The following is a 27,386-nucleotide window of genomic DNA, read 5'->3' as shown; positions in this document are numbered from 1 at the left end:
ATGTATTTCAAGAGATAAATTATCTTCAGTTCATGCAGCGTGTCACTCTACCCTTTTTCATTTGTCTTTGTCTCCTGTCGCTCGATATGCATGTCTCTTTTAAAGCCTAGTCCATGCACGACGGCCTGAAGCACAGAAATGGTTCGGACCATATTTCCATTTCCCCCTCCCGCTCCCCGCAAGTGGTATCATCCGAAAAGAAGGCGGGGCGGGGCAGGAGAGAGAGAAAGGGAAAGGAAGAGAGAGCGCTGGATGTGTTTAGCGTCGCCTAGCAACGGAGGAGGATGGAGCCGAGCGGCAGCCGGTGAGCGCTTAAGGGAGCGGGTTCAAGGCACTTGGGTTAGAGAGGGGGCAGGCACAGGGGTGCATTGTGATGAGGGGAAAGGGTGCCCCAGAAAAGGCTGCTGCCCTTCAGTGTATTGCATTAGTTAAGCCCTTTTAGTATCTCTCTTCTTGGGGGGGGGGGCAACACCCCCACTTTTCCTTTTAAATAAAATAAAATAAAATAAAATGAATTTCTGGTTGTAGATCTACATTGCTGTGCCCTCATTAACAGCACCCCCAACCCGCCCCCATTCAGCTACTAAAATCTAGGGCTGTGACCGTATATCAAGAAAGCTTGAATTCAAGGGAGAATGGGCATATATGTGAATGGGAATTTCTGTTGTTAGTGGGTGAAGAAAAGGAGCCCCATAAGACAGACCATTGCTCCCCCCGCACCACTTCACTCCTTGTTTGCCCTACCCACCAGCTCCACCCTCCATTTCTCAGTATTCCACCTCCCATTGCAAACAGTCAACAAATACCCCATTCCACTCAATTGACCAAAAGGCGCTTTGTTGGGACATCCCTGACGCTGATGCCCTTTACTTTTCTCCTCAGTCCCCCCATATTACCAGCTTCTAGGATCTCCCAGTGGAAGACAGGAGTGCCTGTTCCATGGGGTCACAAGGAGTCAGACATGACTAAACGACTAAACAACAACAACAAGGATCTCCCAAACCTCTACTCTGCCCCCCTCCCACCAGCTGCAATCCTATGTGTGCTTACTTAGTGCCAGTGAATTTATTTCTGAGTTGACATGCATTGGGATGAACTGCATGGCCCTCATTTCCCCATGCCTGATATCCATTTCAAACATTACTTTGTGTAACTCGTCCTCCCATCTGGTCTTTGCTCAAGGAGGACCAAGAGCCTCTCCCTATGCACAAGCCCAGATACTTTCGAGTTGTTGTCATCAGCTTTGTAGTCCCCTTACTTCATATTTCCTCACACTTTGTATCTCAGCTCTCTTCCTAGGGTTTCAAGACCATTTTCACCACTGTTTATGTAATCACTAAAAGCTCAGTTCCACACAACTTCCAGCCTCTCAAACAACTGCATTTTGTATCTTTCCCTTCTCAGATGTTGGGCTGTTGTTATCCTTATTTATTTCCATCAATTTATTGTAATCCAGCGCTCCCAATTTCCCTTCCCTATTTTAGCACCACCTGCTCCTGTGAACCCAGAATCTCCATTCATCCACTTCCTATTTAGACTGTTTCAGCACACATGCATTATTAAAAAAAACATAGCTCTCACCTTTCAACTTGTTGTCTGTTCTAGTCAACCAAGCTGCACATTTGCATCTGAAACTTACTGCTAAAGTCATCATTAGAACTTGCAGTAATAAGAAGCAAAGAATCTTGTGGAAGCTGTATTACCTTCCACACAGAACTCTTTCTTCTCTTTAGATTGTCATTCACATTGTGTGTGTGTCTAATTGTTTTTTTAATGTCCGCCCCTTTTCTTATTTTTATCTGTAAGCTGCTTTGAGTCTTGTCAGGAAAAAAGGTGGAGTATAAACAACAAACAAACAACCCTATAAAAAACTTGTTTGGACTGAAGTCCTACTGAATTCAACTTCTGAGTAGGCAAGCAAGGATTGTACAGTTAGACCTAGTACAGTGTATATCTGTAGCACTAAGATATCAAATTGGGTTTGATACAAAGGCAAATTACTACTGTTGTCATTCTGTATTGGTGTCCTGCCTTGCAAACCGGCCTGAATATAAAATTCACCAAAATCTAAACTGCTTTTTCAACATATGATTGTAATGTTATTAAAATAATTTATTTTCTCTAAATTTAAAAAAAAGTGCTGAATCGGAGCATGGAGAAATTGCAGAAGATGAGAAAAAAGAGCTGCTTGCAAAAAATGAAGAGGTAATATAAATGCAAGGATTTTGATATGCTGGAGGATTAAAGTTGTATAAAGAAATTGAACCACAGTTTTAAAGGCACAATTTCACTTGAACTGCACACGTTTCAACTGAGGAACTCACTAGCACTGGTTTGATTATTGCAATATGTATATTTGTATTAATTTACAAGGCCCTTAAGAACTTGAGTCCAGGGTACCTTAAGGATCTTTATATCCCAACCCATTAACTGAGGGTGGATTCTCTGTTTGTGGTGCCCCATGACTCACATCCACGGCTCATGTTCACCAGGAGCCATGCATTCAGTATTATGTGTCAGACTATGTGGAACTGTTTCCCAGCTGAGAGCAACAGGTACCCTCCCTGTTGAACTTTGGATGCTTGTCATAGACCTTTCTATTCCAGCAGGCATTTTAAGTATGTCGTTTTATGCTTATTTGTGAATTTATGGTTTTTTTTTACCTGTGGTTTTTGTTCGTTTTAAACACCATATTAAGTGACTGAAGAGTTGTTTCATTGATTGTTCTGTAAATTGCTTTGTGCCCATCTATGATGAAAAGTGGTCTATAAATATTGGAAATAAAAACAAATAAATAGAATGCTATTTTCCTCTATGTGTATGTTTCACACACTTACCCTTTTCTTTGTGTTGAATAGATTGAGCAGCTGCAAGATACAAGTGGCCAAAATCAAGATGGTGGGGTGACCACAGAGGTAGGTATTCATGATTCTTCAGTAGGAAAACAATCCAGTTAATTTAAATGGTTTGAGAAGAGCAAAGCTGCTTCCTTTTTGTGGTATTCAGTAGTCAAGTTATTTTGATTCTTTTCTGGCACTATCAGTGCTTTGCTGTTGCTCTTGCAGTAGCAGCTTACATGATGAGGTTGAGCAGCAGAGCTCCCCTACTGCCACCAGCATCCTTGCAGCTTACCTGGATGGGGCAGGGTGGCTGTGAATTTGGGGCTGCACAGGTACAATGGTGGGAGCACTGGGTTGGCCCTGCTGACATCCCCATGTAGCCTTGACTTTGCTACCACCCAAACCTATCCTAGCCCCATCCAGGTAGGTGGCACCAGTGTTTGGAGGGCTGCTCCACCTCCCCCCACAGGTTGCTACTGCACTCTTGTCTCCAGTCCAGTAGATATTATAACATAGTTCCAGTTTTCACTTTTTTAAAAAGAATCTAAATCTAAACTTTTGCTGAAAATAAACATTACACAGTCATTGCCAAAGGCTGTGCTACAAAACAGTGAAGAGAAATACAGATCTAACTTGTTTTCTAACTGTCTTTAGACTTTGGATTCTCAAATTATCACACTCAAATCTAAAGAACGGTTAAGCACGTCCTTTAACATTTGGCTGAATCAAGACATGTTTCCGTGCTTTCTAGAGGATGAAACGTGAACTATCTTCATATTATTTTCTAGTGTTCAGGTAGTGTTGATTGATTCTAATTTTTGCAGCCAGGAGAAAATAATCCCATGGAGGAAGGGGCAGAAGGTGCTTCTGGAACAGTCATGGAGGAAGGGGCAGAAGGTGCTCCTGCAGTGGCCACAGAAGAAGGGGCAGAAGGTGCTCTTGCAGTGGCTACAGAGGAAGGGGCAGAAGGTGCTCCTGCAGTGGCTACAGAGGAAGGGGCAGAAGGTGCTCCTGCAGTGGCTACAGAGGAAGGGGCAGAAGGTGCTCCTGCAGTGGCTACAGAGGAAGGGGCAGAAGGTGCTCCTGCAGCAGCCACAGAAGAAGGGGCAGGAGGTGTTCTTGCGGCGATCACAGAAGAAGGGGCAGAAGGTGCTCCTGCAGTGGCTACAGAAGAAGGGGCAGAAGGTAGTCCTGCAGTGGCTACAGAGGAAGGGGCAAAAGGTGCTCCTATGGAAATCTTGGAAGAGATACTCTCAAGAGTGATGGGTGAGCCCGGCACACCAATGCCAGGTCTTCCTGAGAGAGGCACCCCCTCTTTTCTGCAGGTGAGTGTGACACTGAATGTGGCATAAAGGAGCTTCTTATTCCCTAGGACATGTTGGCCTCATCTGGATATAATACTGCTAAACCACACTAGAGGAAGACAGGAGAGTTCTAAAGCCCTAGGCTCAAGCTGGCTTATTCCCATAGTCTTGTGTTATATCTGATTTAGGCCATTCTGTTGTATATACAATGTCAGGTCTCTGTCAAGAAGTAGTCCTGTTGAAAATGTGGTTGAGTCTAAATGAATAAAATGTGAGAAGGAGGAGCGGGTGGAAGTGGATAATTTTGAGGGGGAAACTGATTAAATCCATGATTAATTTTTACAATTATTTTTCCAAGGCAGGGTTGATTTACCACAGCCAAATCCTGCTCAGCAATTCACAGGAAGTGACCTGTCAGCCTCCTCCAGCTTTATCTTACAATCTCAGTGCTGTAGCACTCAGCTTTGAGATGGGGAAATAAAATCCCTCTGCCTGCTTAGTATAGCACGACAGCACCAAGATTGGGGAAAAAGTTGTCTGCCTGCTGCTTAGAGAAGAAGAGGTGTTTCCTCACTACCCATCTCAACACTAGGGGGAGATGGGTTTTTAGAGCCCCTCATCCTGACTTAGGGGAGAAAGGCTGAGTGCTCTATGTGTGTCTGTGTGTGATGGGGGATGGAGAGAGAGAGACGGAATATGAGCTGTACTCTCCCAAGGTTGCACTAGCAAGATGTTTCCAGCCTTTACTTTGCAATCACAGGAGGTAGATTTATTTATTTTTTAAATGCAGATTCTCATAGGATGTCAACAAGCGTCTGTATCTGTCTGCTATCCAGCCCAGTTATAGTATTTAAACTGCTTCCTTGGGTCTTTGTGTGGTAGCTTCATTCGTATTTTGCTACAGTGGATGCTTGAGTTGCAAACATGATCCATGCGGGGGGCACGTTCGCAACCTGCAGAGTTCGCAACCCGCGACCCACGTGTCTGCGCACGTGTGGGTCACGATTCAGTGATTCTGCGCATGCGCAAGCACTGAAACCCGGAAGTAACCTGTTCTGGCACTTCTGGGTTCAGCGCAGTTCGCAACCCAAAATCACACAACCCAAAGTGTCTGTAACCCGAGGTATGACTGTATTATCAATTCAAGTCTTTCTAAGCATCAACACCCTTTTCGGCAGCTCCCTTCTAATAGTAGCCTTTATTTCAGGAAGGGTTTGACACATTCAGCCTGCCTTCCAGGTTGCCCAGTGGGCAAGTGCTGTCTCCTCTATCTTCAGGGACCAGCAGCCTGAGATTGGATACGCCATTGGGACGCCGTGTGTTTTCAGGTATCAGTCGCCATCCTATTGATGAGGACTTTGCTTGCCGCTGAAGCATGTTTTGAATCCAATTGGTGACGGAGAAACCTTTCGTTTGAAACGTTTGATGCCAATACTAAGTCAACTTCTGTATTTCCACTGTGGTTTTCCGCCTGATTGTTCTCATTATAGCACTGCCATAGTCATTTGAACATGCTGCGGGTATCCAAAGGATCTGGATAATAAAAACAAGGATTTTTAAAATCAATTAATGGAGATGACATTAAATATATTGGATGGAAGAGAATTTTGTAGAACCGAGATTGGATAATGGCAATAACAACACCATTTATTTATGGTACTTGTATACCACTTCTCAGGCCACACCACTCAAAACAACTTACATAAAGTTATAGAAACAACAATCAATCTATAGGAAGTTAAATAGAATCAAAATAGGATAGCAGAACAGAAAGAGAACTAAAAGCCAGATAAAATAGCACAAAAATGTCAGTAAATGAATGGAACTGGGGGAATATCCTTAATAATGTGCTGCCCAGCAGTATCAGGTGAGAGGTGTTGGTTTAGTTTAGTGGTTTTTCATTGCAGTTCAGTTCAATTTATACCCTGCTTTTCCATGAAGCACTGTGCCCCAAGAAGGTCACAGTAAACCTTCCATGTGATCAAAAAGTCTTCACTACCTTGCATTTTCTGTTGCTGATGCTACTCATCTCTTCTCCAAATATAGGTGCCTCTAAGACAGTCATCTTCCCTGACTCTAGTGAGGCTGTTTTTCAGCCTTTGTCCCTGCAACCCAGTATGCTTGGGCCCATGGAAGAGCAGGAAGCGTTGGATTTTGCTGAGGGTGACCTCGGTAGCGAAGAGGCAGAGGAAGAAGCTGAGCTTGTTGTGTTGGACCCAGAGCATGTAAGGAAAGACCAAAGTTTAAGAGAGCTGTCGTGTCGGCAGCTGGATGAAAGCAGAAAGTCAGATATTAAAAGATATTGATGAAATTTGTGATATTTAAATACAAAGCGGCTGACTCTTTTGAGCAGATCTTCTCACACAAAGATAAATCAGGGTTGCAAGTTATAACAATGCCCCCCACCCCCAGTTCTAATATCCCCCCACACTTGCTTTCTCTCCCTTGTTGCTCCAAGTTTTTTCATGAATATATTCAATCCACCAGCCTCCCAATTTTCACACAAGATCCCTTACTCTCAATGACTTCCTTTCTCATTTGCGTTCTATAATTACAAATCCCCACCTTGACCCCAGTTTCCCTTCCTTCCTTGACCCAGTCTCAGCTGTGCCTCTGCTTCCTCCCCTTTTGCCTTCCATTTCCCCCTCGCCTTCCTTGCTCACCAAACCATTCGGTCAGCAAACAAAATTACCCTAAAGCTTTTTGTTTGGGCATCATTCTCCTCCATTAATTCTGTTGTTTTACATGAGATAAATGCCTGGGGCATTTCTTGAATGCTGGTCTGTAGGTGTGTCCTAAAGTGGAAAGTTGGAAAGGAGGGTGGATGCCCAGCATGGACCTTTAGTAAAGCTATATGTGATCTTCTTCTCTTTAAAATTTCATCATGAAATCAGGTTGTCCCCACATTTTGTACTGAAATGTACCCAAGATAGCCAGAGCAGAAATTGTAGCAGTCGTTGAAGACAAATGTCGACCCCTTGGATGATATATTAACTTGCTCTTGCTTCTTTCTATAGCCCTTGATGAAAAGATTCCAAACTGCTCTCAAGAACTACCTCAATAAACAGATAGGAAAGCTGACTGAAGAGTTTCGGGAACTGGTACAGTATCTTTGCTTCGAATTTCTGTCTCTTCTTTTTTGTCCATCCACACTGGAGTGTGCATGGTCACTTTGTCCCTCTCCTGATTGCAGACAGCAGGCGTAAAGACTGCAAAGACCGAGAGGGAAGAACTCGGCGTGATCTTGTATGGGGTCCAGCAGCAGTTGGCCCAACTGCAGATGGTACTGGAGAAGAACCACAATCACCATTCCCAGATTGCCATGGCACGCCGGCAGTTAGAGGAAGAGTTGCAAGACCTCAGGGGCATGTATAAGAAGACATGCCAGGGCACTGAGAGTGAACGTAAAAAAGGTGACCTTCTTTGCTGCTAGGTTGTCCCTCCCCCTTTTCGTATTGTGAGATTAAACCTATCACATGCTTACTTTGTAAGCTTTAGCTCCAGTATTCAGGGGCTATGAATATTTCAACAACCTAACTAGTTTTGCCTCTTTCTATCAGACTCCTGAATTATATATAGTATGATTGTTGGATCAACTGCATGTAGACATAGTTGGTGGTCAGTAGAATCACAGGTTGAATTTTCTTCCATTGTGTTTACAGTTGCTCTAGTCATTGGTGTAAACAAGAGGCCAATGTAAAAAGTGATATTACAGAGAGTATGTGTCAGAGCTGCCCAAGGTCCAAGCTCACAAAGGACCAACGCCAGTTCTTACTATATACAAAAGCCTTTATTAAGGTTCAGTTTCCATTTCAAAGCCGCGGCGTGCAGCTCTACATCTCAACCCTAGACCGCTGAAGCTCCATCTGAATCTCCTCCCCCTCGACACCAGTTCAAGACCCCAGCCTTGCTCCACCTCCTCCTCTGCTCCTTTCTCCTCTGGGTCCTTCTGCCCTCTGGGGTGTCGCCCTTTCTGGACTCTTCTGATGCTGATTCCCTGGATTCTTCCCCCTGCTTCCGGCGTGCTTTAGGACCTGGCTCCCAATCCGACCTCCCTGCTGTCCCGCGCTCCTGTACATTTGAACTTGGCGCGCGCGCCCAGCCGGCAACCTTCCTCCTGACCGTTACACTGCTCCTGTCACTGCTTCCCCCTTCGGGGGGGTTGGCTGGGTCTGACTTCCCCTCCGTTCCCTCACTCAGCGATAGGGGCGTGGTCAGCCCTGCCTCATCTTCTCTCCCCACTGGAGGGGAAGCCGGCCCTGACACGTGGGACTCTTCCCCCCGCTACGCCCTGGTGGGGAAGCTGGTCCCGATCTCCAGCTGCTGCTTTGGGAGTCGCCGCTGGCCCCTTGCTTCTGGTGCGCCCTTCCCGGGACCCCCCTTGCCCTGGCCATCGGTGCCCCCTTCTGGGAGTTTTCCGAATCGCTGGAGAAGCTCATGGAATCTCTCGGCCCACTGTCATACTCCCCTACGCTGCCCTCGGATTGTTCCCCTTCGCTCTCCGCTTCCTCTCTCCCCTGTGCCTCTGCTCCTGAACCCCTGACAGTATGTGTATTCTGTACTGCAAAGTCAGAAGCTGATACTGGACATAAAATTCATCATTCTGAGAATCCCAACTTCCATTTTCAGTTTTCATTTCTAACTTTATAACTATGATTTATTTTTTAAAAACACATACATACAACAGAAGCCAAAGAGTGATAAGCAGCACTAAAAGCAACCTTTTAAATAGGCCTTTTTAAATAGGAGGAATGGATTGCTCCAGATTGCCTCTTTTTCCACTGACTTATGTGGAATTTGTTGTCACCTACAGCTATCAGATGAGTTGCTGAATACAAAGCTGGGGCTAAGGGTTGGCTTTATGTAATGCTCCTGGTTCTTTTCTTCTGGCTAGAGGAGGAGACTAAAAGATGCAAAACAAGATTAATGCATGTGATTAATTTGCATGATTTACTGAGGCCACAGTATTCCAGTTTTGGGGTGGAAGAAAACGTTTCCTTGGTAGGAAATCTGGATATTTTTAGTATCATATACACATGCCTCTAGATCAGGAATCACTAACCATCAGGGGGCCATAGGCACATCTGGAAATCAGAGAAACTGTCATGTGCATCCACCCACACTCTGCAACCAAGCACACACACCACAACCTGTTCTTATTTCAGGCCTAATTTCAGAAGTGAAAGGGACCCCGGTAGGTGTCAGAGAAGGTTTGCCCATGGGTGCTATATTGGCAACTCCTGCTCTAGAGATATGATCAAGTAGATCCCAGTTAGGCAGCCTGTGAGTTGCAGGCCTGACATCCTTTCACTTTAGAGAAAGCCATCTAGTTTACATGGTTTGTTGCTTTCCCCTTACTATGCTCTTAACCACAGATTTGGCACAGGCTATGGAAATATATATGTGTATTCCTTCCGGTTTTCTTAGTTTCAGCCATGCAGACAGAAATGGAAAGTCTCTCCCTGCGCCTGTTCTACATGCAGAACATGGATCAAGACGTTCGCGATGATATTGCTGTGATGAAGAGAACAGTGAAGAAGGCTGAAATGGAGAGGATGCGAGCAGAGGTGGAAAAGAAAAAACAGGTACCTAGCGGTTGATCCTCGCTAACGCCTATCCATGAATGTAATTTGCTTTATGTATCCTGCCAAAGCTAATCTCCTATTGGCCCCTTTGTCTCCTCCCATCTGCCACAATGACCCCTTTCCTGGAACAGAATTCCTTCCACTTGCATCTCCACATAAACAGGGTGATAAAGAATCCTAGGGTGGTAGAGTGGGTTGCAGACTCCAACTGGACGGTATCATTTTTGAATGCTCCCAGAAAGTTCCCAGCAAATCCGCTCCACTTCCCAGTGGGGAGGAGTTGCGGTGGACCACATGGCCACCCACTCCCCACCGGGGATGGGGGACTCTGTCCCCCGTTGCCTGGGGGATCCCGGCCACGGCAGAGCCTGGCCAGCCAACCCGCTGGCCGGGGGGGGGGGGGCATGGCCAGGGCTGTTTAAAAGGAGGAGCGAGCCGGAGGACTTCCTCTTTGGCTCACTTCCTCACTGTGGTGTGGCTATCACCTGCCCCTTCATGCTTAAGGGTATTCCGTTAAAGGAATCCGGGGGTGTTGATCTAGTCTGAAGCCCGGCTGGGGGGCTAAGGCCTTGACACGACCCCGACGGGAACACCAGGGGGAGCTTGAGTAGGTTCGCATTGACAGGGCTCCCCGTACCTGTGGCTTACCCTTACTGGGACTTCCTGCACAATGGGCAGGAGTCAGATATAGTCAGGTCCAATCAATGCCTAAGCCAATACCGCTCACATTCTGTAATTTCAATAAAGTTGTGGCCAAAATTTGCCCAATAACATAAACCTAATATCTGTGTCCTTGCGTGAGTTATTCCCAACAAGGGGGTGGCTGCAGGGTCTCGACACGCAAATAGGAAATTAGCAAATTGGGCCCATTTCTTTTTCCGAGAGTGCACAGAGAGAGCAGAGACAAAGCTGCAGCCGCTAACCTGGAATTGTCTGATTTCACAGGACCTTCACGTGGACCGCCTCGTGACGAGGGTCGATGAGCTGCAGGAGCAGATTGCTCTGTATGAAGCCCAACATATGGCCCAGGCTGAAGACACCAGAATCACGCGACAAGAAGTGGGAGAGGTAATGTCTTTCTGTGGCTAAGATATTTTCATGAAGGGGGAAGTTTCCAACCAGTCTCCAAAAGGGACATGCACACGTTGCATTGGTGAACTTAACCAGCCCGCCTTTCAAACAAAATGTTTTATTAGATTAAACCTATTGTTTTATTTACCTTTTTTGTTTTATGTAACTCTTTGCTGAAGTATGAAACTGCTCAAGGCTACAGTCCTGTTGCAAGTCCCATTGAACTCATGGGAGATTACTCTTGAGGAGACACACATAGGACTGCACTGTTTAAGCTCCTCTGGCAGAGCCAGTGATTCCCACATTGATCAAGTGCTACTGAAGGGCCCTCTGTCTGACAGGGACAGAAGTGGGGCAAGGCAGCAGCAAAGTCAAGGCAGCTTCAGGTTGGCAGCAGTGGCATCCTGCAGGTAAATGCACACCTGCAGGATTGCCACCACCAACCTGAAGCACCCCCCTCACCCAAGAGGGTGCCTTTGCTTCTTTGCACACACCCTGATGTAAATTACGTAAATTATATACCAATTATATACCGATATTTTGACTGATTTAATGCATTTATACCCTACCTTTCCATTACAATGTTTAAAACATGTATGTATCCGTGTGGAAGTGTTTGATACATAGACAGATGCTGTTCATTAACTCATAATTCTCTGGGGCAAACTACAGGTTACAATCCATGTAAGGAAGACCTTTTAGCCATTTTTAAAAGAATCGATCCACAGTTTAGGGCAAGTTAAGAACTCATCTCCTCAGCAACAATCATTCAAGAAAGATCAAATTCCTTGAGTTATGAATAAATCATTTGGTGTTCCTTGTGGGTTTTCTTTATTGCACAAAATGGACCTCTTTTATGTATAGTGTTTTGAGATGGCATTGACCACTTTATTATGGCTTATTAAAATTGTGTATGTTATCTTCTTCTGTCTATATTATGAAGATAACTCAAGGTGTATAAACTGGATGATTAAAAGAACAGTTTTGGAAGGATATAATTTTGAGTGGAAGAATTACAGGGCAGGAGATTGGAGGCACTTAGCCTTTCCCCTACCAGATGTTGTGTGTAATGTGTCATTTGCCTCTCAGTCTCCTCCAGATAGCACTAGTCAGCACTAGGGTCTAGGGTTCCATAGACCTTTTTAAGTCCTCCAAACTTTTCATACAAGTTTCCGATTTCCAACTCGTTTTTTGTGCGCTCAGTTTTCAGTTCAGCTTCTTCTGACGTGAAGAAAAAAAAGAACCAAGGAGATGAGAGTTAAGGGTTAGAATTTATAACATTGGTATTGGGCTGCATAGAAAAGGAGGAGGTGGTGATTAGCAGAAATAGGATTTGATTCCCATTTGTCTGCGCAATGTAGTATTTCACCACAGTGTCTTTGCAGGCAAGTATAGAAATACAAGCTATTCACCTGGAGAAAAAGCAGCTTCTGCATCAATGGACTGTCAGTTTGACTGCAATGAAGCGCCGTGATGAGGCCTACGCTGCTATGCAGGAAGCTCTAAGGTAACCACAGTGAAGAAGCAAGATTCTTTGGGTGGATATTATTTCTAAAACAACAACACTTGGCTATTGTTGCTTTTGGGTCACATGGAGATCACCATAATCCCCAATGGCACTCAGAACTTACCTAGAATGGCAACTATTCCAAAAGGAAATGTTCATTCTTGCTTTATCTCTTTGCTCAAATGTGTGCCAGTCACTAAAAACTGTGAAAGTATTTCCCTGGTCTGTAAACAGATACCCATGTTTTGCCTCTCTGTCTGATCTTCTTGGAGATCTGCTGACAAGAGAGTTGTTGGCAGCTGTCTGCTTTCCTCTTAATCTCTGCCTAAGGGGGGGAAAGAGAAATTTTTTTATCCTCCTGTTCCTACCTTAACATTTTATGTTTGGATCCAGCTCTGTCTTGAAACTTCATGCATCTAGGCTGGGCATCTAGGCTAGGCTTTGGACCTTGCCAAAGCTGAAAAATTATCCAGCTTCTCTAACATGCTAAGAGAAGTACAGTGTGAGACATTGGTTTCTCGCGGATACATTAAGTGGGAGCCAATGCCATGCTTCATACGTTTACTGCAATTTGCAACTTTTGTATCTAAATGGCTTCTGAGTTTGTAGTTTTTGAGGATTTGTGACATTTTTGCAGCTGATTTCCACATGGTGGTTATTATTAGTGATAATAATGACTTTTTGGGGTGGACGGGAGGAGGAATCACATTTCCTAGCAATAATGCACTGCAGTTTGCTGCTGATAGGTTAGGAAAACCATCTGAATGAGGGGCAGCCAGCAGGGTACCCTCCAGATGTTAGAATCATAGGATGGTTGGAAGGGATCAGGAGGATCATCATTGCAGGAATCTTTTTGCCCAACGTGGGGCTCAAACCCATACCCCCATGCTCTTGTTGGAAAGGTCAATACTTAAAAGTAAGGAAGACAGGTGACCACTGAGATTGAATGAGCCATTGCAATCTTCTCTTATTTCTCTCACAGTTCATTTGGCAGCAGGCACTGATGTCACTATTTACCCTTGGATATTTCTTTTTCTGCTCCTGCAGAGATTCCAGGCACAAGCTGAAGTCTCTAGAGATTGAGATTGAAGTTTACAAGAAGTCCATCATCAAGGAAGAGGAAAGGAATGAGCTGTTGGCTGCTATCTTGAACCGGTCAGAGAATGATGCCAACACAAGCAGGAAGCTGATAGCCCAGAGCGTGGCCAAACAGGATGCCATAAAAGTGGAATTTGGGACCTACACTCGTACCCTTCAAGAAACAGAGCAAGCCCTCAATCGGGCCAATGTGGTGAGATCATGGGGCCAGGCATTGCTACCTGATTTACACCAGTAAGTCACAAAAACCTATGCTCTGTTCACAATCGTGTGTGTGTATTTAACATGGCCATATCTTTCCTTTCCAGGATCGAGCTGCTCGCACAAATGAATTGGTTCTCATTCGCCGAGAGCTAGAGAAAGGTTCACAAAACAAGCAAGAACTGGAGAACGAGATTGTTGGCAAGCTGCAAGATCAGCTGATGTCCAACAAAGCAGCGAAATACTTTTTGCAGCTGGGCATCAGGCTGCAGAACAGATTGATGGCTTTGGTATGTACAGCACTGAAGGTTGCATGGAGAGCACAGGGTTTCCTCCCCCTTTTTTATATTCGCAATGTTTTCAAACTGAAGAATATTTTACAATAAATCTCCCCTTGCCAAATAAAGATAAAAAAATGTGTTCTTAAGCATAGTATTTCCACATTTGTTTTATTTTATGTAGATCCAGAAAGAATGAACCAGCAGTGTTAGACTTATTTTTAAAAAATCCTTCTCTGGTTCAGTTCTGGAGGCCGGCTGTGCATTTGAACCATCAGACCACAAGGACCCAGTGTTACAAGGAAATGGTGCCAAACTTCAAGCATACCTCTTTCCTTTCTTAATGAAGGACGGAGATGTGCAGATTTTCTGTGATTACGCTTTTTAAAATATTACTCATAAAGCGCACTTATAGGCGTAATAAGTGATTATTATGCAGTGAAAACTATCCCATCTGCAATTCACCTCCAACTGATGGCATGTTTAGCTGACGTTCAAGGCAATCTAACTAATGAGGCTGCAGATAAAGGATGATTCATGCAAAGAGAACACAACAGGAATAACATTGCTGCCTTCTTGTGTGACAGTTCTTGCACAACCTAGTTACGGAGGCAGATATAAACTGTGTAAGAATTTATTCCTCTTAAGAACTGGTCTGGGTCATTGGCAAATGGTGCAAAGCTGGACTTGGAGATTCATGAACAGCCTGTATTGGGAATGTGTCAGGAACCTTAGCTCAGTATGATACTGTTTCTTTAGCATAAACATTCCCTAGTTTAGCTCTCACATTTCTTACAGTTAAACCCCACCAGAAGCTATAATACAAGTAAATGGATGTGTGGTGGGGAGAGGAGAAGGCATGATGTTTGAATCCAATCTTTTTGGTTCTTGCATTTTGAGTTGTGTTGCCATAGCCTGTTTTTCTAGCTTATTCCATCTGTGCATTTTAAACTAAAGCTAATTGCTAAATCTTCCATTTTAAAAAAGCCACACCCAGTATTCTGATCATGGCAGAGAGATACACACCTCTGTAGTTTCTATGCAATGAAAGAAACTTTGCAAATGCTGCAGCTTCTGTTAGGACCTGATGAAGCTTCAAGAAACTGTGTGCATGTTAGTTGCTGGAGTTGTTTATGAGGAGAGCATTTTAGATGGTAGTCCATAGTTCCCACAACCTACCTTCCAACTGCTAGTGGCTGCTAGCTCTACAATGTCCGTCTTTGACGGCCCTGGGTAGAGAAGACCTCAGGTTGGGTCCAGCTGCAGTTAGGGCCTGGTGGAATACTGAAAAGCTGGTGCGGTAGTAAATAGTAGTAAGTAATACACATTTCAATGAAAAAATACCTGCATGGATTGATCCATCTTTTGTCATTTACTCTTGGCAATAGTGGTTCATTTGTGAAATAAATTACTAGGCTTTGGAAAATTCAAAAGCTTCCCTTGAGTTTCTATTAAATGGCAATAGAAGTTTAAAGCCTTTTCCTAAGATATAAAATGTTATCCTCTAACTTCTGCCATCAAAGCATCTCAATTGTACTTAATTCACATTTGCCTGAACTTTTAATACTGATTAGGTATCGCTAGGAATTGTAACTGTTTTGGCCAACTGTCTTTCCTTCTGTTTTATGTACACTTGATTAATAATTTTGCTTGTTATCTGTTGCTGGAGATTTTTTTATTAGTGTAGCCACCTTCATATTTGAAAGTCACTGCTGTGCTTCTGTAGAAAAAAATAACAGCATATGTTTTATAAGTAAGTAAAATATTGGCTACTGCAGTGCATTAAGAAAAAAGGTCTAGCACACACTCCCAAACAATTGAGAAGACATCAGTGAGAGTAGTAGACAGGGTTATACCCAGTACTGTGCATGAGCAGAATGGGATTCTACTTGTACAGTCGGACTTTGTCTCCCTCTCCTCTCTGCTGAAGTCCCTTGCATCCTCAACATTTGCTCCAGAATACTGGGGGACCTTGTGGAATTGATTTTGGAGGGATGTGGAGTTTTGCAGCAGGAAGGAGAGGAAGGTCAAATCCCATTGTGCAAGTGGAAATCCACCTGTGCCCTGTTGGGAGTCTGCCCAGTGAAGGATGCTGTTTGTGCAAGCACCTGAGCTCATTTGGCAACTGATGGTAATGAGACTCACAGGCTGATTCATGCTAAGCAGCAGACCAGCACTGAAATCTATCATCCTTTAGCCAACTTACTCTAGAACTAGACTTTCTATGTCAGTATCAGAGGCTTGCTGATAATATTGAATCAATTTCCCCTTCCTTTTCTGCCCTTGCTTACCTATAGGATATGGTGATTGCTAATGCAGAAAATGACATGGCCCAAACTGCGCTGGATCTAACAAACACCCAATGCAAGCTGAATATGCTTGAAAAGAAACTCTCTGAAGTGGACAAGGAAATGGACTATTTGAACGAACAAATCAACCATAGTGAGACTGAAATTGCGAAGCGAATCCTCCTGATTGGGCGCAAGCAGGGGCTCATCAACCTGTACAACAAGAAATTGGAAATGATCTTATCTCAGCTGGGGGTATGTGCCTTATGACTTTCACAATTTGAAATCTGAGCCTCCTCACTGGAATATGACATCTCATTTCTGGCATTAGGATTCAAAAGTATTGACTGCCATTCACTCCAAGATTTATTAGGTTGTTATGTCTTCAGCCACTCTTTGTACTGCACCACAGGCCACTCTTTAAAGTAGCAGGGATTGTAAAAGCGGTTTGGGGATTAGTGAGGACTTCCAATGGGGAAATGGTATGAGAATAAAACTCCAGCGCATTAGGGGACCTGTTATACCCTTAAACTAAGCCAACATATCTAATAAGAAAAATCTAGAGGAGCTACTTCTTCGTTAATAGTGTAACAGCATAAAACATATGGTATGTGATTTTTTTTTTATCAGTCTTGTCTGCTAATCAGAACGTGCAAAAGTTTCCAGTGCCCTCTCTCACAGTGATAATGAGAGGCTGAATCTAAACCATACATTGCTCTGAAGTGAGAAAGGTATTAGCTCTGCACATCCAGAAATTCTAGATCCACTGCATGCAGCTGGTGAACTAGCTTGCTGTTCTCATGCCACAGGAAAACCAGTTTTTCTCCACGGTGCCATGGGATTCTTTAGCTCAGTACAAAGAGCCTCTTTATAAGCACCCAAGGACTTGTGATGCTTGAGGGGATATGGTGCCTTTTATGCATTTTCTGTACGTCTCTGTACCGCAACATGGACTGCAGTTGAGAAGTTTCACAATCTTTCCCCCAATCTATGGCATGGTGGACTGCTGCTCTAGATATGCAAATCCAAAGATCTGCTCAAAGATCAGAGCTAGTTATGCAAAATCTCTGGATTCTGATCTTTGCCATTTCAAAATACGATACAATACGATAATCTTTATTGTCATTGTCCCATACAGAACAACGAAATTGAAAAATCTACATAAAACATTCCAAACCCAACAAGCCTGCTATCCCAGCTATCCCAACCTGGTTAGCCCCCTAAAAACTCTGATACCCCATTTTTAAATACAATATACTCCCATAATGTTATTATTAATATTACAATAATAATTTATAATATCCAAACTTTCTTCCAAGGACCTCAAGACAGTACACATGGAGTTTGCCCCGACCCCAATAATTTTATCCTCACAACAGCCCTGTGAAGTAGGCTAGGCTGAGATGTAATGAATGGTCTATGGTCACCCAGTGTGTTTTGTGGCTGAGTGGGAATTTGAATCCAGGTCTTTCCTGTCCTAGTCTACCACTTTAATCATACGTGTCATTGTGCTATTACTTTGTGTTTTGTATATAGGGTCTCAAGGCACAGAACGTGGGTAATGAAAAATTTAGAATGAGAAATTGCTTAAGTGGATAAACCACCTGGTCATCTAAGGTCCCACCATCCTTGTTGTTATGCATGCATTGTTATTTTTCATGGCCTAGAATTGAGCAATGTGGGTTAGTGAATTGCCCTTTTAATAAACACTAACATTAATAATAAGGTAGTGATGACATGTAGATAATCCTGCACAAGTTCCTTGCATTGTTGAGGCCCCTTTTTCATGTGACATTAACCACAAGACATTTAGCAGGCTGATCAGAAAACTATGTAAGTGGAATTATGGAGCACTGCATAAAAATGTTCCCTGTCTTTCCCCCCCTGTTTTTCCTAGTTCTTCTCAAATTGCTGAGAATGTTTGTTTTCATTGATCAGACAGCATTAATTTATTCCTCTGGATGGGATGACGGAGGCACCCACCAATTGTTGTGTGAAGCTACCTCTCTGTCTGCCTGAGAGAGGCAAGGAACCTCTTAGCCAGCTCTTACAGTTATCTATCTCCCACCTGCTGGTCACTCCTCAGTTTAGTTCCTCCCTTACCCCAACCAAGATCTTCCTTAGTATTTAATTGTTCTGTTTTGCTGTTCCTTGTGCCCCTATAGCACCTATGTCTGCATTAAGCATTTCAGTTCAGAGTAAAACATGAGAAACATTTGCACATGTGGGACTCTGGATGTTGCTCACTCTCTGCTGAAAAGTTTGAAAGCAGAGACAGCATCAAACAGTGTATGTATCCAGGGATGTGGGTGGCGCTCTGGTCTAAACCACTGAGCCTCTTGAGCTTGCTGATCAGAAAGTTGGCGGTTCAAATCCCTGCAACAGGGTGAGCTCCCCATTGCTCCGTCCCAACTTCGGCCAACCTAGCAGTTCAAAAGCATACCAGTGCAAGTAGATACATAGGTACCACTGCAGAGGAAAGGTAAACGGCGTTTCCGTGTGCTCTGGCTTCCATCACCGTGCCCTGTTGCGCCAGAAGCAGTTTAGTCATGCTGGCCACAGGACCCAAAAAGCTTTCTGCGGACAAACGCCGGCTTGCTCGGCCTGAAAAGCAAGATGAGCACCACACCCCATATTTGCCTTTGACTGGACTTAACCGTCCAGGGGTCCTTTACCTTTTATCTTACCTATATTCCTATTTTTATTTCAGTACTGTGCTCCTCATATCTATTTTGCTCCCAAGTAATTGATGTTTGGCATACTAAAACAATTGAACGTTGCAACTGGAGTAAATAAAATAAATTTGACTTGGGGCGAATGAGAATAATTCATTTGGCTCCCAGAATTTGACATTTTCAGCACAGATTCAGCACTCCCAGATGCCGTTCGCAACTCATTATTTGAGCTGATACAGTCTCAGAAAAAGATTCTGTGCGCTTAGAAGCATTAGCCGCCAAGTCATATGTTTCCAACATTGCTGTGATATGTATAAGCAGCTGAAGTGGCATGTTAGCCCTGCAAAAGCAATGTGCCGCAACCCCCCCCCCAAAACATTCATGTGATCCTGATTCCAGGGACAAGAGTTGGGGCCGCTGGAAATTGAAATCAAGAAGCTCTCCAAACAGATTGAGGACAATGATATGGAGGTGGTGAAGCTACAGAAGCACTGGCTGAACAGCCAGAGGGAATTAGTGAAGCTTACAGAGGTGCGGGAACAGCAGCTGGCATCCTTGGATATGTTAAAGAAAGAAATCACAATTAAGGAGCAAAAGAAAGTTCGCATAGAGAGTAAGTACAGGTCCTCCTCTTAAGGAGTTGTTAATAAGATCTTTCCCCACAGCTTTGACTGTATGGTTTTGAAGTCTGTTTAAAGTGGGATAATCCTGCTTGTGATTGCTAGTCAGTGATTGCCAAAGGCAGAACTAATGGGGGGGAAAGGTAGAGAGACACGTCACTCTCTTTCAGTGGCATCAGTGAAGACCTCTTCAAGCACCTGCAAATGTGAGATAGTCATTTAGGTGACTGGCTAGCTACCCTAGGGCCTCATAGCATTTGGTAATTGCATACTTTTCCAGGAAGGTCATGTGTTGCTCGAATTACCATATTTTTCGCTCTATAAGACAGACTTTTCCCCTCCTAAAAAGTAAGGGGAAATGTGTGTGCGTCTTATGGAGCGAATGCAGGCTGTGCAGCTATCCCAGAAGCCAGAACAGCAAGAGGGATCGCTGCTTTCACTGCGTAGTGATCCCTCTTGCTGTTCTGACTTCGCTTTGCTGGAGAAGCACTGCACAGAGAGGGAGAGCTGCGCAGCACCCCTTCAGTGAAGTGGGAGGAGAAGCAGAGCTCCTTCCATTTCTCCTCCCATTTTGCTGAAAATGCTCTGCGCAGAGAGAGAGAGAATTTTTTTTTTCTTGTTCTCCCCCTCTAAAACTAGGTGTGTCTTATAGAGCGAAAGAAAGGTACTTTTTTTACTTAGATTGCTTTGAGTGATTTGTTGTCAAACTCTCACATAACTGCTGCTGCCAAATCTCAAAAAAAAAAGGAACTTCACAGCAATCTGTAATCAATCCCATGAAGTCAGAAGATTCTTCTGAATGCAGAATTGTGTTTTTGAGCCCATCAGGTTTGAACTTCCTTTCTGAGAGAATTTGGGATTCTCAGATGGCAGAAATTCACAGGGGACTTTTAAAGGACATTTTGCCCTTAAAACTCTATTACCAACCTTCCAGCTACCAAGAAAGGGACTTTTAAAGTTATAGACTCTCATGTTCCTGCTGGCCATAGTAAACAAGCCATATAAAGGGATATAAAGGTGCCGATAAAATCACTGGTATCACAGTGCATCACAGATTTAGCAACATCAACAGGTTTCTATATTTGGGCAGCAATATTTATGGCATATTTCATAAAGTTTATGCACACACATGTTCTCCATGGCATTTTCACCAGTGGACTATAATTACACACCCCATATTTTAGAACATTGTTATCTCTCCACTGTTCCCCTGCAGATGAAATCCAACAGGAGAAAAATGAGATGAAGGATACTGAGCGTCACATGAAGAACATGACTAATGACTTGGTGAAACTGCATCTATTGATCAATAAGAACAGCGAGAATTCTGAAGGGTTGCAACAAGGCAATACTATCATGGAGAATGAGTTTGTGCGCGCTCTCAAGGTATTGCCTGTCTTCTTGATGCATTTCCTCATACATTGTCTGAGATGCTCTTGCTCTGTTTTGCTTAACCTATAGAAAGGGGCAACTCTTGAGAAGTAGCCTGAATGCCTTTTGTGGGAGTGGTGGAGCAATATAAATTGTACAGTGTACCTAAGAATTAAATTGGGGGAAAGGGGGCTCAAATGCACATTTAGTCAGGGACTTATTTACCTGGCACACAAAAAAATAAAGCTATCCTTTTTATTGGCCCAGTTTATTCCCAAGTGGATAAAAGGCATAAACAATGTCTCTCTGGCTCTAGGTAGCAGAGAGAGAATCAATTGAGATGCAAGAGAAGCTGGACCGACTTCAAGAAGAGAAAGAGAGGCTCCTCAACAGCCTACTCGAGGCAGAGTGAGTCCTTTTGTGTAATATGGAACTTGAACGCTTATGCAGTACAGCTGGTAAAATATACATGCTTCCTTATGGTTGCATTTCCTCTCTTTTGGAAGGACCAGTCACAGATAGCCACAAGTACCATAAATCGAATTTCCTTTTCTCACAGCCTCAGAGCTGAACAGACAGCAGCTTTCATGCCTGGAATAATTGGTTTGTTCACCACAATTGCTACTGTGCTGTCCAGGGTCTTCTAGATGATTTCTTTTTTAAAGCAACAATTCTACTCTTCTCAGTATTTTTGTGAGATCCACATATCCACCTGTAGCACTTATGTTGTGAGTTCACGTTACACAGACAATAGTAATTTAGTTGCCTGGAAAATGCAATCTCTCCTACCAGCATCTCTCTGCACCCAACTTACCCCAAAAGCATGCCTGTTGTGATAGTGAGTTTTGTACGGTGTGCAGTTTGTTTGAGGCTCCAGGCTCCTCTTGGCTAGTGAGATCAGTAGTATAACTCTGTGACCTTTTTGTAACTAATATATATTACCTTGGAAACAGATACAGATCAGAGCCAAAGTAACTGCTTTAGTGCTCTGTATAAAACCTTTCCATCCCCCTCACCTTTTCTCCTTTTAGATGTCAGATGATGCAATGGGAGAAGAAAATACAGCTGGCCAAAGAGATGCGTGCAGCAGTGGATTCAGAGACCGGGCAGGGTGAGATCCAAGCCATGAAGTCAGAGATCCACAGGATGCAGGTGACATAGAAAGGGTTGGGTAGACAAATCTGCTCATCACCTAGCCTGGCAAAAGCATCAGAAACCTCAGCAAACTGGTGGAAGCCTAGTCTAAGGCACTAAGGCAGAGAGTATTTCAGCCTAAACAACATTACCTCCTGCTTACACAGTAGACTTCTGGTGATCCTTTCCTGTTCTGCTGATGTATCGATTATGATGGAAGACAATGTAGGAAGGAAAGTTGCACATATAATATATATGTGGGGGCCTGGTGACTTTTGTGCCAGACAGATCCAAAACTTGTAACGAGGATAACCAGTTTCTGGCAGGAGAAACACAGATCCTGCAGTTGGGATAATTGATAAGCAGATCAATGGGGTTTTCTTTCCGGTGTTTAATGAATTTCATTCTAGCTGCTAACCCTGCCTTCTTCTAAGGACTGGCAGGAAACAGATAGCACTTGGATAACAGAGGCACTGCGATCCACTGCATTTCATATTGGAGTGTTGTTCCCTAGCTCCTATCTCATGGCATTCTGCAGCCAATAGCTGAGATTCTTTGAAAACTGTAACCATTCTAAAGCCTTTTGCCGAATGCACAAATCAACACTGTGCTCCAGTTCCTCGGACTTTGGGGAAAATTCTGTGCTTTAAGTGTATGGTGTGTACGCAGCCTACATTGTACAAACCTTAGGACTGTTGATGCTCATGTGTTCCCTGTGCCCTGTCTGATAGCTAAAATGCAAGGCATAGAAGAGTGGCATCTGCCTCATGTGTGACTTTGAGGTGTATCCAGTAGGTTTGCCTCTCTCTCTCCTGCATTGTAGGTAAGGTACCAGCAGCTGATGAAGCAACAGGAGAAGCTCATGCGAGATATGGAGGCAGCGGTTGCCCGCCGAGAGTCCATTGTGATTCGTGGAGAGGCGCAGAAGAAAATGAGTAGCAAAGTGTTCACCAAGGGCGATTTCCATTACAAGAAGCTGGAGCTAAAGAAAAAGATCAAAGAGACCCAGAAGGTCAGGAAATAAAGACAGATGGCAATAGCTCAGTAAGGCCATGTAGAAGGGATATTCTAATCACTTTTTTTTTTTTTTTTTTGCTTTATAGGCTACTAGGAAACTGCTCAAAAGTATATTAAAAAATCGGACTCTTATCTGACCAGCTCATTTTTGTACAGTGTGTCTCCAAAATAGCAAAAAGAGCTGGTGCAGTTTCCACCTTATCCTGGGTCCTTTTCCTAGTTATTTAGTGTTCTACTTCCAGACTTACTAGCATAGAAGTTAGTGTCTTATTAAAGAGGTCCCAGCCTTCTAATGTCCCTTGGACATTAGACAAACATCTCAAAACATCCCTCTGCATGGCTGCTACCATGGCCTGCCATTGCTCTAGTGGGCCCCTGAACATAATATGAGATAATGTTGGGCTCCTGTTCGTGAGGAATTAGGCTTAGGTAGGAACAGCAACTCTACAAAGAAGCAGCCAGGATCTTCCCAAATCCAAAAGACTTGAGATGTAGCATCTTCAGCCCACTTGCAAAGGATAGCAGCACTAGCTAGTCTTACCTGATCACATTCTCCCATCTCTGCCCACGTTAAAAGCTGCAGCTCTTCATTAAAAACAGTAGGAAGGTGGTATTATATAGCTTAATAATAGTCTCAGCTGTAGACTCTAACATATACTGTACATATACTGAAGCTCACAGATTGCTTTATTGAAACAACCTAATCCCTAAATTATTCTGTATTATTAGTTGCTCTGGCAGCAAACTAAATACTGTCTTATATCAGCACTTCAAATGTTGTATAAACTTTGCCTTGTTCCTGCCTTTCACAAATAATTAACCTTCTGAAATGAAATGCTAGACAGAACAGGAAACGTCAATTCTTACTACTGGTAAGTTGATATAAAGAGAGCAGAATAGAAAATAGCAAGACCCTCAAGTTTGCCTGCCCTACAAGTGCAGAATCTCGGAACAAAATCTAATTTAACAACCTTCCTGGTCCACAGCAGGCAGTTTGAAATATACATTTATTCCACACTAGGATCTCCTAGCAAGGGTTGCTTTCCTGTAATCAGCTGGAAGTTGAACTGAAACACCACACAGTGTATTATCCACCAGTGCCCATGACAAATATCTTTCCTTAGTGTATACTCAGATGTAAGTCCTGTTCAGCAAAAACAAACAAACAAACCCCTCCTGCAGCTTTAATTAGAAACTCCCCCTTGTGCTTCTGCCTTCTTATTGCTTCCTGTTCAGTATGGCAGCAGCATTACCGATGAGTAGCTTCTAAACCCTTAATCAGCTCTTAATCAGTTCCAGGATGCATCATCTTTATTCTCAATAAAAACTGAGTGAACAGAGGATGGCAAAACAACTAGTATGAAAGCAACCAGAGACTGCTAAATGCCTTCCTGAAGTTGTCAGCTCCAAGCCCAAAAAGGACCTATCTAGAAAGAAAATATTAGAGCCTTTTATTCTGCAGTTCAAAGAACCTTTTCAAAATATGGTTTAAAATGCAATGAACTAGAACAGCAACACAATTGGACAGATCCCATTAAGAGACTGTCAATAGAAGGTCCCCCAGATTCCTGCTGGCCAGATGGCAGTTAGGAACACCTGCGTCTTCATTGCTTTTGTATGCTAAGGGAAGAGCTTGAAATATGAGACATTTCCTCCATTCCATGTTTATGTGCACCATTACCTACTAAGCATGGCATGAGATTTTACTCTGCTGCAAGACGTATGGATTCTCATCAGCTATCCTGTTTGCACCCATGTATCAAAGCTTCTTGTGACAGTGTACATGCATTTTCCTACGTTAGAATAGCCACCGTTTAATAAAAATGTAATGCATGATGCTACCCCAAGATTAGTCTCTTACAAGACTATCTGGCATGTGGGTTGGCACTGAAAGGCATAGAGTGTTTCCCCCTCTGCTTCTCTCCCTTTAGAATGCTGAGGAGTGCAACAAAACCATCTTTGAACTTGAGAATTCCCAGGTGAGCCTCGCTACTTCACTTCAGGAGAAGCAGAACAACATCTCCCTCTTGAACATGGAATTTAATAAGCTTGAGACAGAGGTGGATCATCTGCAGGAGAAGAAACGGCAGGTGAGCAGAACAGGGCTTCTCTGTAGCACATTTTTCAGCTTCTTCTGGAAAGTTTGCTGACCCCTGACTTATAGTGTACAAAGTGCATTTTCCTTTACTCTTACAACAACCTATGGGTTAGCTTAGGCTAACACACACTCCAAGTCCATCTTTGAGCTACATGACTGGCCAGGGATTTGAAGCAGGGCTTATTGCATTTAAACCCAACATTCTGTCCACCAAAATACATTAGCCCTGTGCAGGTATAATAATGCAAGCATTCACTTTTGGAACTCCCTTGCAGTGCCCACCATGTTGTTTCACTGTCCCCCGCACTTGGGGACCTTGTCTATTAAAGACTAGGTCTCTGATCGTCAGAAGGAACAGATCTTTGGGAAGCAGTTCTTCCCAACCTCAAGCACCCATTCACTGTTGCCTTGCCTATAGACTTTTGTTTCTTATAACGTATTTGATGTTGCTTTTCTAAGAACCTTGCAGATATTGTGGCCAACCAGGGGCGCCTGAAGCACCTGCGGTCAGTGAAGGAAGGACGCTACCACCCAGTTTGCCGCGCTGAGTTAATGGTCCGCATCGAAAGGCAGAAGCTGGAGGAGCGACTTCACAGCGTTCACGTCATCCTCCATCAAATTGGGCAGGAGCATCCTCAGCACAAGCTGGCATTGAAGTTGCTCATCCAAAGCCTAAACCATAGGCTGGGTACCCCAACAGTATAGTAGCAGGGGGCGGGGAAACGAAGACTGAAACTTTTACATACTGGATATTTCACAAATAAAAATGTTTTTGAGAATGATTTGGAACAATTGTTGCTCATCATTTAGTGGATAGTTAAACATGAAAGAGCAAAGATGGTCAATGTGTCAATAAATAAATAGAAGCATGTCAGTCTTGAATTCTTTAATTTTTGCTCTTACTTTTCTTTCCGTTCTGGAACAGAAGGCTGTTAAGGATCAGTTTACTGTCCGTAGACTTAGGTTACTGAGGACAGAAAATCTGTCATTAATCTATGGCATAGGCAGCTAGTGTGGTGCCCTCTTAGTGCTGATGGATTCCAACTCCTACGAGCCCCAGCCAGCATGGGCAATAGGGATGAGGTGAGTTGGAATCCAGCAGCAGCTGAAGGCCCACAGGTTCCTGATCTATGTTCTAAACCCTTAATATACTAAAGGAGAGTTGCAGAATTTGGGTCCCATAATTTTTCTGCTGATCAGGATACTTAAAATGGACTACCATCAGGCTGCAAAGATAGCAAGTCACACTATAAAAAGTTTTCTTCCTCATTTTTAATACACAGGTATTTATATTTGTTTTGCTTCCCTTGGTTGAGTTTATTTTCCCCCTATATTGTATCCTAAGAGGGTATTTAGGTTTGGGGAAGCTAAACAGACTGTGCTGCTTCTTTTATAAAAACAATTTAAAGGAACGGATCATGCTATCCAGGGCCCTATTTACTCATCTCCAGATTATCTTCTCTACAGTGTTCCAACTTAAAACAGAACACCAGAACTGAAAGCATTTTCCCACTTATACCCAATTGTAGAGGGGCTTATCAAAACCCACTTCCAAAAATTATCTGATTGCAGGTGTGGTAGGGAATGTGCTAGAACAATGTCTTGCCTCAGCAAGAGAGCCAATAAACAAGCTTAATCCAAATGATACTGAGGCACTGTTAGTCGGTACCGGTAGTTTCCCAGACCAGATAGATTAGGAGGTAGCCTCCTCTGAGAGAGGTTACCCTTCCTCTGAAGGAACAGGTGCATAGTTTAGGGGATACTAGTGGACTGAGGCCCAAGTGGTGCAGGGTGTCTTCTACCAGATCCAGCCCAATCGCCTTCTAAATCCAGCCTGCGGACCATCAGGGAATCAGCATGTTTTTACATGAGTAGAATGTGTGACCATAAAGAAGGCTGATCGCCGAAGAACTGATGCTTTTGAATTATGGTGCTGGAGGAGACTCTTGAGAGTCCCATGGACTGCAAGAAGATCAAACCTCTCCATTCTTAAGGAAATCAGCCCTGAGTGCTCACTGGAAGGACAGATCCTGAAGCTGAGGCTCCAATACTTTGGCCACCTCATGAGAAGAGAAGACTCCCTGGAAAAGACCCTGATGTTGGGAAAGATGGAGGGCACAAGGAGAAGGGGACGACAGAGGACGAGATGGTTGGACAGTGTTCTCGAAGCTACAAACATGAGTCTGACCAAACTGGGGGAGGCAGTGGAAGACAGGAGTGCCTGGCAGGCTCTGGTTCATGGGGTCACAAAGAGTCGGACATGACTAAATGACTAAACAACAAAAGAATGTGTTGGGAT

The 27,386-nt window shown here is 43.7% G+C and overlaps 1 protein-coding gene across 1 annotated transcript; it reads left to right on the top strand.

Annotated features, from left to right (window-relative positions):
* The first annotated feature begins 108 nt into the window (after nucleotides 1-108).
* CCDC40 (coiled-coil domain 40 molecular ruler complex subunit) lies at nucleotides 109-25,869 on the top strand. The gene is made up of 21 exons (XM_079967125.1): nucleotides 109-304; nucleotides 2,139-2,205; nucleotides 2,859-2,915; nucleotides 3,665-4,165; nucleotides 5,352-5,472; nucleotides 6,191-6,369; nucleotides 7,162-7,245; nucleotides 7,338-7,557; nucleotides 9,572-9,729; nucleotides 10,675-10,797; nucleotides 12,186-12,307; nucleotides 13,355-13,598; nucleotides 13,714-13,896; nucleotides 16,182-16,427; nucleotides 19,247-19,460; nucleotides 20,684-20,853; nucleotides 21,155-21,246; nucleotides 21,870-21,990; nucleotides 22,796-22,984; nucleotides 24,921-25,079; nucleotides 25,547-25,869. The coding sequence occupies exons 1-21, from the start codon at nucleotides 285-287 to the stop codon at nucleotides 25,790-25,792; spliced, it is 3,516 nt and encodes a 1,171-aa protein (XP_079823251.1). The 5' UTR covers nucleotides 109-284; the 3' UTR covers nucleotides 25,793-25,869.
* The last annotated feature ends 1,517 nt before the right edge of the window (nucleotides 25,870-27,386 follow it).

Source organism: Podarcis cretensis, assembly GCF_951804945.1.
Source record: "Podarcis cretensis genome assembly, chromosome: 2".
In the NCBI taxonomy this organism is placed as follows: Eukaryota; Metazoa; Chordata; class Lepidosauria; order Squamata; family Lacertidae; genus Podarcis; species Podarcis cretensis.
The sequence above is the reverse complement of the archived record's forward strand: the minus strand, read 5'-3'. Positions and strand labels throughout refer to the sequence as shown.